Source organism: Myotis davidii, unplaced genomic scaffold (assembly GCF_000327345.1).
Source record: "Myotis davidii unplaced genomic scaffold, ASM32734v1 scaffold24, whole genome shotgun sequence".
In the NCBI taxonomy this organism is placed as follows: domain Eukaryota; kingdom Metazoa; phylum Chordata; class Mammalia; order Chiroptera; family Vespertilionidae; genus Myotis; species Myotis davidii.
In genome coordinates this window covers 3,128,001-3,143,335 of record NW_006298312.1, presented here as the reverse complement: position 1 = coordinate 3,143,335, position 15,335 = coordinate 3,128,001, and the positions used below count along the sequence as shown (strand labels likewise).

Sequence of the window (15,335 nt, the reverse complement as noted above, 5' to 3'; positions counted from 1 at the left end):
AAAAATATTTAGTGATAGGCAATATTCACATCGAACAGTCATTCCACCACATCTATGTTCAAGAATTGCATCCTCATGTACTCCATTTTCGCTGAGAAGGCAGTTCCTACCGGTATTGGTAGTACTTGTTGATGACTGTTCTCTAGACATATTCTGTCTTCGCCAACGCCTTCTTTCAACTTCAAAGGCACGTTTTTCCTTAGGCGTTTTCTGTTGATAACGCTGGTGTTTCTTGGCCTCAAAGCGACGTTCTTCCAGTAGCTGGTGGTCAGATACATCCTGTCGCAGGCGCCACCTTCTTTCAAGATCAGATTCACGCTGCTCTGCAGACATTTTCTGTCGATAACACCAGCATCTTTCGGCTGCAGAGCTACATTGTATCAACAGTTGTTCTTAGACATATTCCCACCTCTCTACTGTCACAGTCTGAGATGCAGGTGAATGAGAGTCCTGGCTATCAGGCCACTGAGAGCTGTCTGACCAACGGGTGATTCTGGCTGATTCTGTGGAGGTGGGACTTCCTCCTCCCTGCTATCAGTTTCCACAGCTGTGATGAGGAAGCTGGGGCGACAGAGGGAGCCACACCCTCCAAGCCACCCTCTCTCTCTCGTTCTCTGTATGTCCAGTGGTCTCTTACTCTTTCAAGTCCTCCAAACCTCCCGCTCTCTGCCAGAAAGGTCCCAGGAGCCCGCGGGCATGGCTAGGCACGGGCAGCCTCACCTCCCGGACCGGTGAAGGTCCTGGGATGCCACAGGTGTGGCTATGGCCTCCCCTCCTGGGGCCAACGAAGGTCCCGGGAGCCTGCGGCCACGGGTGCTGCCGCCTCCTGGGCCGCCTGACACCTGAGTACGCAAATTAACCGCCATCTTTGCCAGGTTAATTTGCATAGTCACTCTGATTGGGTGGTGGGTGTGGCTTGTGGGCATGGCTTGAGCATAGCAGAGGGATGACTAATTTGCATGTTTCTCTTTTATTATATAGGATGGTGTGTATAGGCCACTTTGAGTAAGTTATGTACTTACACAATGTACTATGTATTTTTGCTTTTGTGTAGTGGGTATGCAGAGGTGCATGTTGTAAAGAATTCACCATTGGTTAGAATTGCAACTCAATTCTGTGCCTCATCAGTTGTCCTCTTTTCTCTAATGTCATTTATTTTTCTGTCACCAACAGAGACTTCAGGTGGGGAAAAAAGAGAATCTAAATTAGGGAGAAATACTTAGCTTCTCCCTATATACCTCCTAACAGGGTATTTTGAGGTGTAGCCCATTGGTGCCTGCTTATTTCCATATTAACAATGATATTCATGGCACTTTCTTAACTCTATTTTAGCAGAGTAAAACAGTCACATAGAAATCATGTAACTAGAAAGTCACATCAGATGGAGAGCTAATTAGCTGTACAGTTTTCACATTTTGTTGGGGTTATTTCCCTTATCAGACTTCTATTTAACACCTCTCATGCTCAGTTTTTTTCATTAAATATTTCAGATTAATTCTTCTTTTTTGTTGTTAAATGAAGTTATTAGAGGTACCCAATGAGTGGTGGACACACCGCCCATTCCTGATTCCCAGAACTTAAGTGAGCCACTGGAAAACAGAGTAGCAATATTCCTCAATTGATGCAAATATTATGTTACGATTGTTTTATAATGCAATTGAGATGTTACCTCAAAAATTTGTAAGGTGGAATACTCCAGGTGCCAGCCAATATCCCTGAAAGCACTGCATCACGCCGTAGTACCTCAGGAAGGTTCTGATGGATCTTTGGGAATATGATCGAATTACCTTAATGTCATGAGACAGATTCCATTAGACGAACTTAAGGAAAGGACTGGAGAACTGTTTTTGGAAATTTTAAAAAATGTATAGCGTGATCATATTTGATAGTGGAAATTTGGGGGACAGATGAATTACAGAGAGAATGTACAAAAGTATTTAGTATGTGTATACTTTGAGTAACAATAGGTTCCTCAGTTTACTTAAAATATGAATCAATTCATATATTTTCGTCTGTTTTTATTTTTACTCACTAAGTTAAAAACACACATTGTAAATAAAATCAATGTCTTCCAAAAATAAGATATGTTGAGTTTTCATACCTGAAATGCTATTTTCCCTTCATTCCAGTGACTGGTTTAGCTGATCCATACTAATTTGAGGCATAATTTTAATTTTGACATCCATAAGTTTCTAAATACCAAATATTTTGCCTAATTTTCAAGTTAAATCATTTCATCCTAAGTAATGTGATATTATTTGCAGACTTTATCCTACTAATCATGAATATTCACATTTCCCTGCAAAATTACTAAATATTGTTAACTATATATAATTTGTTGTCTAGACCCTCTCCATACAATGCAACTTACTCCCTTTCTCAGATTTGATATATTTTGGATTTCAAATATATTTGGCTACAAAGGTTTTGAACAAGCAATGATGGACCTGAACTGATATTGATATTCTTTGCTTCATCCCATGAAGCCCACTTTCATGCTGTTAGTTGTTGAATGGAATCTGGTGACTGGAGGGAGTGGCTTCTCCAGCTGTGATTCTATTGAATGCTTCTTGGTGTTGCTAATAAGTTCCATAGTTTTACAAAGAACTTGGATTTGTAATCATTACATACAATTGGAATATATTCCGTATTATTTGAAAACATTTTTGTGAGTGTTGGATGATGAAACAAAGCACTGAATACATCATTCTCTATTAAATACAGTTCATATGTATTGTAACTATAGCTGTTCAACTCACAGTGCTCATCAGTGCTCCTAAAAAGATATGTGATGGTGAGGAATATGTCCTCAACCTGTGTCACCTATATCATTGGACTATCTTGTTTCACTTTCCATTATTTGCATTCTATGCACTTCTTCTAATTAGGATTCTCATATATTAATAATAAAAGTCATGATTTCATAACTCTCCAGCATAACTTGTCAGTTTTTAATGCTCCTAAATATATACACCAATTGTAACATCTGTAACATTTGACATCCAAATAAACTTGTCCCTTTGACTTAACCATACATTTGGCTTAAAGAATTTTTAAATGTCTTTTTAAAGTTGGAGCAACTCATTGCTTTGCCCTAAGCCAAATCATTCCTTTCTACTCTCTGTACAATTACGTTAATTATATTTTATTAAAATTCCCAGAGGCCTCAGCTCTAAACTAAAGGCCAATATGTACTTTTTATTAGTTGTAATTAATATTGACTACGTGTGTGTATGTGTCTTTTTTTTTTTTTACAGTTACATTTCAAAGAGGAGATGGAGGACTAATGAGCAATGGAAGGTATGCTAAGGAGATTCTTTTTTTTATTATTATTATTCCCATTTGTAATCAGGATGAGGGAAACTATAGTAAGAGGTTTTATTGTAATAAATGATCACTTACACGTCTGAGAATTCTAGGAGGAATTAAATGGCTTACCACAGGTTTAATGATCTATCTGTTGTGCACTTTAGAGAAATCAAGTCCAGATGTTTCATATCTCCCAGATGTCCCTGAAGAAATTAGTAGTAAATATCACAAGGAATGTGTTCATTTGTTAGCAGGATTTTTATTGCATTAATTAGACATTAGCAAATGAAGTTGCTGTTGTTTAAGACTCCTTATTGGCTCTCACTAAATTGCAGTGAGTGAACAATTACACATAATCGATCACAAAGTAAATGATTCATATATGATGAATAGGCTGTAGATTGATAGGACTGGATTCCACAACTTTAGATACTCAATTGAAATTGATAAAATCTGATAACAAACTCATATATCCTCATCTGTTTTCCCTTTGCCAATATGAAGATTGTAATTAGGCTCTGGTAATAACGTCCAATCTCCCATTTAATCAATATTTTTGCAAAAAGAGATTAGGTCTAATGAGAACTACTGTATGTAGCAAGAAAGCAGTTGGATCTTCTTATTGCAGTTTCCATAGAAACTCATTTTTTTCTTAGGAATTATACCAGAATTTCTATTAAAAAAAAGTACAATGGTTATAAATGTTGCTATTTATTTGTAAATAATTTAATAATCTCTACAGGAATTAGAATCTCCAACTTTAATATTAAATATGTGAATTCTTTATTAGCTATGATGCGAAGAAAGTTTTCTTCATGGACTTTATGCACATGCCAGATGAGATCACAGTAGATCTTTTATTACCTTAGAAGAAAACTGTAACATATACCCCTTATATTTTGCAATTTAGAAAATCTGGAAATGTGCTATTGATGGAACAGTATAAATACTATTCATTAATTTTCCTCAAGTCCCTAAATCAAGCATGAGGCTCATAACAGGGATTACAGCATTCAGGGGACAGATAAATATGGGGCTTGCAAGAATCGAGGCAGCAATAGCCCCAAGTCCTGGAAATGGCTGATACTGAGCAGTCACTCTGAGCAAGTGTTCCCTTGAGGTGCCAATTCATCATCAAACCTCATTTGGGGATCCTGCTATGTTACTGATTCCCACCAGTTCAGGGCAGATGACAGAATTCACTTGGATGTCAGCAGAATCCCAGGCAGGACCCTCTGCTTCCACTGACATCTACATATAACCTAATGAACTGCTAAAGTTTCTTCATTTTAGAAAGCATACACATTTTAATTTGAAGTAAATTAAAATCTTAAATTTTTAATTTCAGTGCATGAGACTGGTGTCCACATCTCCCACTGAGCTCATGAGTTGATTTCTTTTTAATTTCTGTTTTAGCCGTCCAGGCCTTTTAAATGCTGGGGACCCCAATTATCCGTGGCTTGCTGACTCGTGGCCAGCCACAAGCTTGCCAGTCAACAATAGCAATAGTGGCCCAAATGAGATTGGGAATTTTGGGCGTGGAGGTAAGTAATGTTTTTCAAAATTTTGCTATTTGTTTTCTTGGATTTTCTAGATTTTTTAAAGATATACCGAAGAGTATTTTTGATAATTAAAATTAGTGAAGCACGTATACTAATAGCATAATACATTTGCGGAATATTTTATTATAAAACTATTTTACTATATTACCTTGAGTAAAACTAAGTTTATAAGGAAGTCATTACTAACCAAGAAGATAAATATTCATAATATATTTTGTTTTTAAGACTATTAGTACAAGATTACTAAAATCAGGAACTATGCTGCTAAACAGGGCTTATAATTTTGGTCTAGCTATTTCACTTCTCTCATTCATTCATCATATATTTATTGAACATGCCCTTTGTACCTGGCATTATGGCAGACAGTAAAAATATAATATCAATATTAAGAGAAATGGTCTTTATGCTCATCCTATCTAATAAAAGAGAAACATGGTAATTAGCGTACGACCACTACCCTTCCCATTGGCTAATCAGGGCGATATGCAAATTAACTGAGAGCCAAGATGGTGGCCAGCAGCCAGGCAGCTGGAAGCTAACATGAGGCTTGCTTGCTTGAGTGAGGGAGGAAGCCAAGCTTCCCCGCCTGCCTTGCTGACCTCTCAGCTGCACTCTAAGCAACTATGTTACAAAAATAGAAGCTAAACAAAACCCTGGGCTTCAGCCAGCAGGACCACAACATTGTTTCAAATACAGAAGGGTAAACAAAGGCCAGAAACCTGCTTTCAGCAGCGGAAGTCTCATAGCTAGAGCAGAGCCTCAGAGCTAAAGCTGGCTCAGAAAAAAAAAAAAAGGAAAAAAGGACAGGTTGGGAGCTTCAGTCCCCTGCCAGCCTGAAAATGGCGCTCAGCCGCTCACCCAGGCTGGCCAGGTACCCCAGTGGTACGCCCCACCCTGATCCAGGACACCCTTCAGGGCAAACCAGTCGGCCCCCACCCGTGCACCAGGCCTCTACCCTATATAGTAAAAGGGTAATATGCCTCCCAGCACCAGGATCAGCGGAGCCGTGAGGCCTCCCAGCACTGGGATCAGTGTGACAGGGGGCAGCGACCAAACCCCCCTATCGGCCCTGCGGCTCTGTGTGTGACGAGGTGAGGCACCCCAACCCCCCCCAACGGGCCCTGCTCTGTGTGTGATGGGGTAGAGCCATAACCTCCACATTGCCCTGCCCTGAGCGTGACAGTGGTGGCACCCCAACCCCCTCATCCACCCTGCTTTGTGTGTGACAGGGGGCGGTGCCCCAACTGCCCTGTCGGTCCTACTCTGTGAGTGACAGGGGGGAGCTCCTCAACCCCCTGATTGACCCTGCTCTGTGCGTGAGAGGGGGCAGTGCCCCAAACCCCCAATCGGCCCTATCCTGAGCGTAACTAGGGGTAGCATCGCAACCTCCTAATCCGCCCTGCTCTGTGCACGACAGGTGGTGGTGCCCCAACTCCCCAATCAGCTCTGCTCTGAGCCCGACCAGGGGCTGCACCTAGGGATTGGGCCTGCCCTCTGCCAGCCGGGAGCAGGCCTAAGCCAGCAGGTTGTTATCTCCTGAGGGGTCCCAGACTGTGAGAGAGCACAGGCAGGGCTGAGGGACCCTCCTCCCCCTTGAGAGCACAAATTTTTGTGCACTGGGCCTCTAGTCTATCTAATAATAAGGTAATATGCAAATTGGTCCGGACGCTGTCATGTAATGACCAATCAGCAGGTTGCGTAAGCAGCAGGTGTGGGCAGGGATTTGCAGCTTCGGGGATGCAGGTGGGATAGGCAGGCCGGCAAAGGGCGGCCTGCACTCCGCACATGGCAGTGGCAACTCTAAGTGCTCCCGAAGGCCACTGCCACTTGCCCAGGGCCGGCCTGGGGTTCTGGCAAGCCACCGATGGCCTCTGCTGCTTCAAGGGCCCGAGGCTCAGGCAATGAGGGCTGAGCACGACTCAGGCAAAACTCAGTGGCCGTGATGGCTGAGGCTCAGGCAGCCTTATGGCCGGCAGTGGCAGCAGCAGAGGCATGATTGGGGGCATCACCTTACCCTGATTGGCTGGTCAACTCCTACAGAGGGAGGCCAGACTGTGGCTTAGGTCCACTCCCCGCGGGCTCCTGGACTGTGAGAAGGGCAGGCTGGGCTGAGGGCCACCCCACCAAGTGCATGCTCTCACAATCCAGGACCCCTCAGGTAGGGTCCAGTCCCATCACAGCATGGCTCTGGTTCCCCAGACCTGCAGGCCAGTGGGCAGGGACTAAGAGGCCAGTCTGATCGCAGCATCGCTCCAGTTCCCCAGAGCCTGTGTGTACAGGGAGGGAACCAGAGGCCAGTCTGATGGCAGCATGGCTCCGTTCCCACAGCTCCCTCTCACCACCATGCCACAGGTGGCCAGCTGGGGCCCACAGCTCCCTCCTGCCGCCGTGCTGCATGCAGCAGGACCCAGGACTGACTCTCACTACAGGTGGCCAAACCCAGGACTGACTCCCACCGTGGGCAGCCGGGACCCAGGACAGACTCCTGCTGTGACGGCCGGGACCCTAGTCTGGTGTTTGGTCATCCATCTGGATATTTAGGTCATGACGGACCCTGGCTCTTTATATATTAAGATAATGAGCATACACTTAAAGTTAACATGTTGAGTGAGAACTTTCCTGTAGTTCTGTAATTGATATCTGGTATCCCAAATAAAAGACAAAAAGGTGCTAAGTAGCTGACATGCTGAAGTGTCCAAAATTTGGTGCCAGGGTTCTTTCCATAGGTCTTTATAGGGAGACAGGATTGGACCTACTATAAATATTCACCACTCTCCCCCCTCCATCTTTCCATCCAGTCAATACGAGATCAGTGGGTTTAGAGAAAGACTTGATTAGAGAAGTCTCTGGTCCCAGTGTTTAATTTGGCACATATATATGAGTTTTCCATTAGCAAAAATTTGTGCAGACAGCAAATGGACTTGAGCTGTGCTGCCAATACCCCACATGAGAGCTTCCCATTGGAAGTAAGACAGTTCTATGAATGGAGTGTTACTTAAGTCGATACCTGAAGCAGAGTTAAGAATTAATCAAAAAAGTGGCAAAAGATGTGTGGTGAATAAACTATCATAATTTAAGGTACAGATATAAGGTAGATATTGACCTATTGGAGAAATTAATTATCTAGTGACTTGAATATAAAGTGCAAGACGGCAGAAGTGGTAAAAAGTCACAGAGTGCCTTCTAAGCCACACAGAGACTTTAAACTTTCTTCAAAGCATGACCAGAAACCACTCGTAGATTTCTAAGAGGAGAATTCTAGGTTCCAAATACTGCTTTAAGTCATCCAGCTCATTGCTGGGTGGAGAATGCAGTTACACTGGAAAAATGAGGTGATTAATTAAGAAGGTAGTGCTGTAATTCCAGAAAGTTTGGATAAATCCACTGGAAGATTTCTATATTTCTAGGTAGATTTATTGCAGGAAACCCAGGACTAGATTCAACTATTCTGAGTCTATTAAACTTAATGTCTCAGAAGTTACTGGGTGAGGCAACCTAGTATGATAGAATGAGCATGTGCCTGGAGGCAGAAAGTCTGGAATTCTAATTTTTACTCTACTCACAAACTGGGTGACATTGAACAAGTTATTTTGCGGCTTGGGCATCAGTTCTAAATTCTTACCAGTGTTTGGTGCGGATTAAGTAAAATGAAATATATAAAAATAAAATATAATTGTGAAGCATCCCTCACAGTGCTTGGGGTTTAATAGACATTGAAAAAATGGCAGCTGTTCCTATTATTACCAGACTACTCTATAGCCTTGAACAGCTCATCTTTTAAAAATTTTGGTTTGCCCTAGCTGGTTTGGCTCAGTGGATAGAGTGTCGGCCTGTGGACTGAAGGGTCCCAGGTTCGATTCCGGTCAAGGGCATGTATGTTGGTTGGGGGCACATCCCCAGTAGGAGGTGTGCAGGAGGCAGCTAGTCGATGTGTCTCTCTCATCAATGTTTCTAACTCTCTATCCCTCTCCCTTCCTCTCTGTAAAAAATCAATAAAATATATTTAAAACAAAACAACAAATTTTAGCTTTTTTAAAATATGAAAACAAAAAAAAATATGAAAACAAAATAAATATTTTTATATTTCAAATACTGTTAGCTACCATTGAAAACTTTGAGGATATTTTGACTAAATTCCTACTTAAACTTCCTCCTTGTGATGATAAATTGGTTTTTGGTACTAACATGATTTGGTTTATTATTTAATGTTACAATACTATAACTAGTTGAAAATTTCCTATAATGAAAAACTAAAGTTGGTTGATGTCCTCAAGTTCTATGAAGTGTGGCTTTTAAAATATAGATTATTAAAAAACATTATAACTAGAGTCCCGGTGCACAAAAATGTGTGCACTTGCGGGGAGGGTCCCTCAGCCTGGCCTGTGCCCTCTTGCAGTCTGGGACCCCTCCGGGGGTGTCCACCTGCTGGCTTAGGCCCGTTCCCTGGGGAATTGGGCCTAAGCTGGCAGTCAGACACCCCTCTGGCAGCCCGGGAGCCCTCAGGGGATGTCCACTTGCCAGTGGGGAGCAGGCCTAGCTGCAGTTGGACATCCTTACTGTTGCTGAGGAGGCAGGAGAGGCTCCCACCACCATCGCTGTACTGGCAGCTGTCAGCCTGGCTTGTGGATGAGCAGAGCTCCCTCTGTGGGAGCGCACTGTCCACCACGGGGCAGCTCCTGCATTGCCCCCTGGTGGTCAGTGTGTGTCATAGTGACCAATCTTTCCCAGTCATTCTGCTGTTAGGGTCAATTTGCATATTACCCTTTTATTATATAGGATTAGATTCACTTTTAACCTCCATGATTAAAAATGATGTTATTTAGTGATTTATTTATTTTTATTTTTTTAGATTTCAGGAGAGAGATGGTAGTTCTGAATTATAAAGCATGACATAAAGCTAATTTAGCACACCAAAATAATAAATATTAAGTGGACTGTTTGATATTCAGTGTAGTTCCTAAAGTTTAATTTTACTCTTGTTGTATTACAACTTGAAGCTCTAATTCTCCACTTCTAAAAGGTGGAAGCATAAATTAAACTCTGACCACTCAGATTGCTTTTTATGGAGTTAAATCCTGCTGCATTGTGAAAATGACATATTCATGAAAAGTTTCTTTTGTTATCCAAGAAAATGAAATTTCTACCATAACTTACACTCCATTTCTGAAGCTGTGAAATCAAATCAGATAAACAGCAAATTGAAACTTCAGAAAAATGTACCTCATAGTCCCATCTTATAATTTTGGAATTTTTTGCATCTATTCAGCAGTTGTACTTTATGTCCTTTGGAAAAATATATTTTTATCCATTGTTTGTATATTCACACTTATTATTGCTTCTGAAAAGAGGTAATACTTTTATTGGTTCTAAAACAGAGTGAACAACTGAGAGCATTTTTTTGTAGTGGAATATCCCAAAATTCTCATTCATAGTTGAAGAAAATGGGGAAAGATGTGTGGTAAGCAGCGAGACATGAAGGAGAGCGGTAGGCCTGCCTGTCACCAGGCTGACAGCTTGGCGAAGGTTGTACATCATCTATCCTTCATTGGCTCATGAAACCCATTTCAGCTGAAATGCAAACATGCAGGATGACACATATATTTTTCATCTTCAGTCCTGATAGTTCTGGGCTTCCTGTGCATCATTAAACTGTTTCATTTTCCTATGTTCATCACAGATGTGCTGCCACCGGTTCCAGGCCAAGGGGATAAAACAGCAACGATGCTCTCAGATGGAGCCATTTATAGCAGCATTGACTTCACAACCAAAACCACTTACAACAGCTCTAGCCAAATAACACAGGCTACCCCATATGCCACGACACAGATCCTGCATTCCAACAGCATTCATGAGTTGGCTGTTGATCTGCCTGATCCACAATGGAAAAGCTCAATTCAGCAGAAAACAGATCTGATGGGATTTGGTTATTCTCTACCTGATCAGAATAAAGGTAACAATGGTGAGTCAGGTTCTTATTTCTTGAGGTTTTCTTTTTACATCATTTGTGCATGAGATAAAAATTAGTATTTGTTGTTCAGTTCAGTGATTCATTACCAGGTTCACTAAACTAAAAGCATATGTCAGCATGTATTCAGTACCTTGCACAATTCCTACAACCACCACTACTACCAACCCACCACCACTGTCACCACCGCCACCGTTGCTACTACCAAACACCAACACCAATCGTTTTCATCCTTTTAGCTCTTTATCAATAGTGATCAGTAATCCATCTCAACTTCCATTAGGCAGGATAGGCCAAACATTCCTCCACTGTCCTCCAACATCTGCTTCTGAGTTGCTAACTGCATGTTCTGCATGGGCTTGTGCTGTGAACTAATCACATGATGCCACTGTGACCTCTGCCCTTTAACCCTTAGCCTTACTTTACATCCCTGACTACCGATTGGCTGAGGGATTGTCTAATAGAATGCCACACAACCAGTCACAGGATTTCAGCACCACCAGCTCTCACAACAGCTCAGAGCGGAGTGGCAGTCTCTCAGGTTGGTCTCATCGCAGTAAGGAGAAATATTTGTTTGTCACCAGCATATGACCTGTGTTCCTAACAACCATGAGGAAAACTGAATCACAGCCATGATCAGGCATTTATCTTTCATGACAATAGCAGTTTATCCTAATGAAACCATGCTTGCCTGTAGGGGTAAAAATCACTGTCACCCCTTATGTACTAAGTGTACGAGGATATATTTACTGAAAAGTAGTACCATTTTACTGAATATTGTTCATTAAAGAGTAAATGTATTTGATCTGCCTAGAACCCTACTTAAGCCTCAAGAAAACTTAATAGTAAAATGATCATACGGGAAAGTCAACTACATAGTATGGACACTAAAAAATGAGTTCAACTGAATGCAAATAATTTTAGAGATTTTCATTTCAGGATTTCAGTGATATTTTTGGACAATCTTTACAAAATGTTATGTAATACATTTTTTTGTCTATTAAATGACATTATTTAAAGTAAGGTGCTAACACCATACTAAATAAGAATGATAATATGGGACATTCCCTTCACATTTAATTTCCCCCCAAATATAGTCTCTCATATTGATAATTTTTTCTATACTGTAAATTTTAATATATATTTGAGATGTATTAGCCAAACTACAACTATAAAGTAGGTATTGTATAGGGGAAAATATATTTTACTGGGCAGGAATATATACCTGTCATAAGTAATATCAGTGATATCCTCCAGGCCAAAGGATCCTCACATCTAAAATTCAGAGGTTGTAGTAGGCACACTCTAACTTCCAACCATAACATGTACGTTGTATGACTGATGACTTTATTTGCACATTTCTAATTATTTACATGACCTTACTTGCTTAATTTTTCATACTCATGATATCCCATATTTTACAAAGGTGTTTTTTTAAACTACAGGCTTTTTAGTAAAGGAATATAGTGTATTATATGTTACACAACTACCAGGCATCAAGACCATAAAGAGTTAATTCTTTACATCATTAGTGTAACATTTACTAAATGACTTTTCCTCAGGAGAGAGAACCCTTTCAATTTGAAAATGTTAATGCTCTTTTTTCCCCTCTACAATGGGCCATTTGCTCTTCTTACATCTTGGTAGAATTAAATACATTATAGAATCCAGAAAATTTTAAACATCTGTTACGAAGTGAAACTGGCTTAATATAATAGAAGACTTTTTTGAATATCTTTACATATCATTTATACTGTCACTTATTTACAATGAGTTTCACAATAGCCCTGAATAATTAAAAAGTAATTTATCTTAGGCTTATTTTATTGAAGATATGTAGTCTCAAGCAATATAGATATAAAAACTATCTATATGCTGTAACCCATGGAATATATAAGACCTTCTGTGAATTCTTCATAAAAATATTCTGTATATGTTGATTGCCACTGAGTTTTAGAAGTTATCTTTTGAGTAATTGTCAGCTGAACATAATTCACAATAGTGCTTATTTCTTTTTGAATACATTAATTTCCTGAGTGACATTTACATATGTCTATGCATAGTAGTAACTACTTCATCTACATTTGAATGTAAAGTCACTTAAATCAGTGATAGAAAGCATTCTTTAGGAGGTGGAAGTGAATTTAATATTCCCTTTTAGTTCAGTTCAATTGAGTTTAATATAGACTTTGTTTCATTCTTATAATGATGAATATGTTTCCTAAGGTTCAAGTTTAGGATCGAACTGCCCTATGGATATCTAATCATATCATATTATAAGATTTTCTTAGTTTGTGCATAGTCATGAAACCAATTTAAAGTAATTGCAGTAATAAAGAAAATTGGACATTTCAGAATTATTTGAGTGAATTTCTCACCCTCTTTGAAACTTTTATAATTTATTCAAACATAAGTTATGAACACTTCCGTAAACAATCCAACCATTAAAAAAATATAAAAAAAATCTCAGATCTTTTAAAATAGCATCTGTATCATAAGTTTATATATGTAGGGTATCCCAAAAATGTATACACATACTTTGAATAATTATAAAGGCAGTGTTTATTAAAATACATTTTATTTTTAATATTGAAATATCAGTTATTAAAGTGTGTATACATTTTTGAGGCTTTGCCCTGTATACATGTGTATATGTAGTTCAATATCAGCATCAATAACTAAATTTTTTATACAGCAGTATTTTATTTATTTTTTTTAAATATATTTTATTGATTTTTTACAGAGAGGAAAGGAGAGAGATAGAAATAGAGAGTTAGAAACATCGATGAGAGAGAAACATCGATCAGCTGCCTCCCGCACATCCCCCACTGGGGAAGTGCGCAAAACCCAGGTACATGCCCTTGACCGGAATCGAACCTGGTACCTTTCAGTCCGCAGGCCACCGCTCTATCCACTGAGCCAAACCGGTTTTGGCTATACAGCAGTATTTTAAAAATAGACTATAAGTTTAATTTGAAAATTAGCTGTATTTGTAGTTTTCTCTGAATAGAAGGCCTTTGTTTAGCATACATAAATGTAAATCCAAATATTTACATTTTGCATTGAAGAGAGATTGGTCAAATATATTTGCAAAATATGTTTTCCTAAAATGTAACACAGGCAGTTCTTCCCTTTGAAATGCTTGAGGACCTTTCTTTGCAATCAACAGCAACAAACTATGGCTCACTTAGTTCACGGTTTAGATCTCAGAAAGAGAATTTGATTTTCTTAGTTTATGCCATATGCCCACCACAAAGAACACACTTGTCCCAGCTCCTTGCTATAAGAAGACAAAGCGTGTTGATTGATAGTGCTATGAAGACTGTCTACAATAAGGGTACAGAAATTTCCCCAAAGAGGGGAATGTGATATTGGGTGGAAAGTCCTTACAACTTCCCTTAATGAATCTGTTTCCACAATTCATTTTTAAGTCTGTTGTTTGGATAATGGCTTTCTTGACCTTGGGTAAGGACTTCAACAGATTTGGGTTAAGAAATACTAAGTTCCACAAAAGCTGCTGCTTTTTTTTTTTTTTTTTTAATTCTTTTACTGTGTGAATATGGGCCATGCAACACTCAGAAAGCAACTATACCAGTGGTTCTCAACCTTGGCTGCACATTAGAATCATCGGGGAATCTTTTTTTAAATCCGATTTCAGGGCCTCATCCTCTGGAAATTCTGTTTCTTTGTTGTGGGGTGGGGCCACAACATTAGTAACAAAGAAACAGAATTTCCGGAGGATGAGGCCCAGAAATCAGGATTTTAAAAAGATTCCCAGGTGATTGTAATGTGCAGCCAAGGTTGAGAACCACTGATCTATACCTTCTCATTTATGAAATGGAGCTGTAAGAACATGCCTATTTGTGTCACTCACTTCTGATGGTGAGCATGTTGCATTTCTAAAAGTGCTATGAAAAGTGAAAAAGCATTGTACACACATAAATATAAAGAATAAAGGAGGCACGACTAGGGGAAAAGCTATGGGCTTTGTGTCCCAGCCCATTCCTTTTTTAAGTGAGATATTGTTCTGATACTACAGAAAAATGTACAGTCCCTGTTTGGGTGGGTTATCAGGAAACAGAGGGTTAACGCTCACGATCTTAAATAAAAATAGCAGAGATGTGAATTCAAGTAGGTTTATTATTCTTATCTGAAAATTAGGCTATTCAGGGGATACTCTTTGGCTTAGAGGAGTTGGGTATGGCAAAAGAAATCAGAAAATAGTAGGAATGACTGACATTTACTGGGCATTCTTTACATTCTGAGTCCTCTACATGCATTATCTCTTGAAACCCTCAAAATGCCTAAAGAAGTAGCAACTGTATATGTTTTACATGTATGGAAATCAACGTGGTATTTATGAGAAACTTACTGAGTAATTGAGAAACTAGTCTTCAAACCCAGAGATCAAGCTCTTATCCTTGAACCTGAAGATCGCTGCTCTCTTTGCTCCAAATATCTCTCATTCTGCCAAAGATAAAAGGGAAAGGGAAGGTGAA

General features: G+C 39.8%; 1 protein-coding gene across 8 annotated transcripts in view; it reads left to right on the top strand.

Moving 5' to 3' along the window:
* Positions 1 to 15,335, top strand: part of ROBO2 (roundabout guidance receptor 2) — a 709,767-nt gene that overhangs the window by 645,568 nt on the left and 48,864 nt on the right. For 5 of the 8 annotated variants that reach the window (XM_015570594.1, XM_015570598.1, XM_015570596.1 and 2 more), the window contains 4 exons: positions 3,258 to 3,300; positions 4,726 to 4,853; positions 10,549 to 10,830; positions 11,252 to 11,377. In XM_015570594.1, the coding sequence (XP_015426080.1) occupies positions 3,258 to 3,300; positions 4,726 to 4,853; positions 10,549 to 10,830; positions 11,252 to 11,377 (579 nt within the window). The remainder of the gene's footprint in view (positions 1 to 3,257; positions 3,301 to 4,725; positions 4,854 to 10,548; positions 10,831 to 11,251; positions 11,378 to 15,335) is intronic. The other 3 variants (XM_006773936.2, XM_015570599.1, XM_015570597.1) reach the window with 1 other exon arrangement.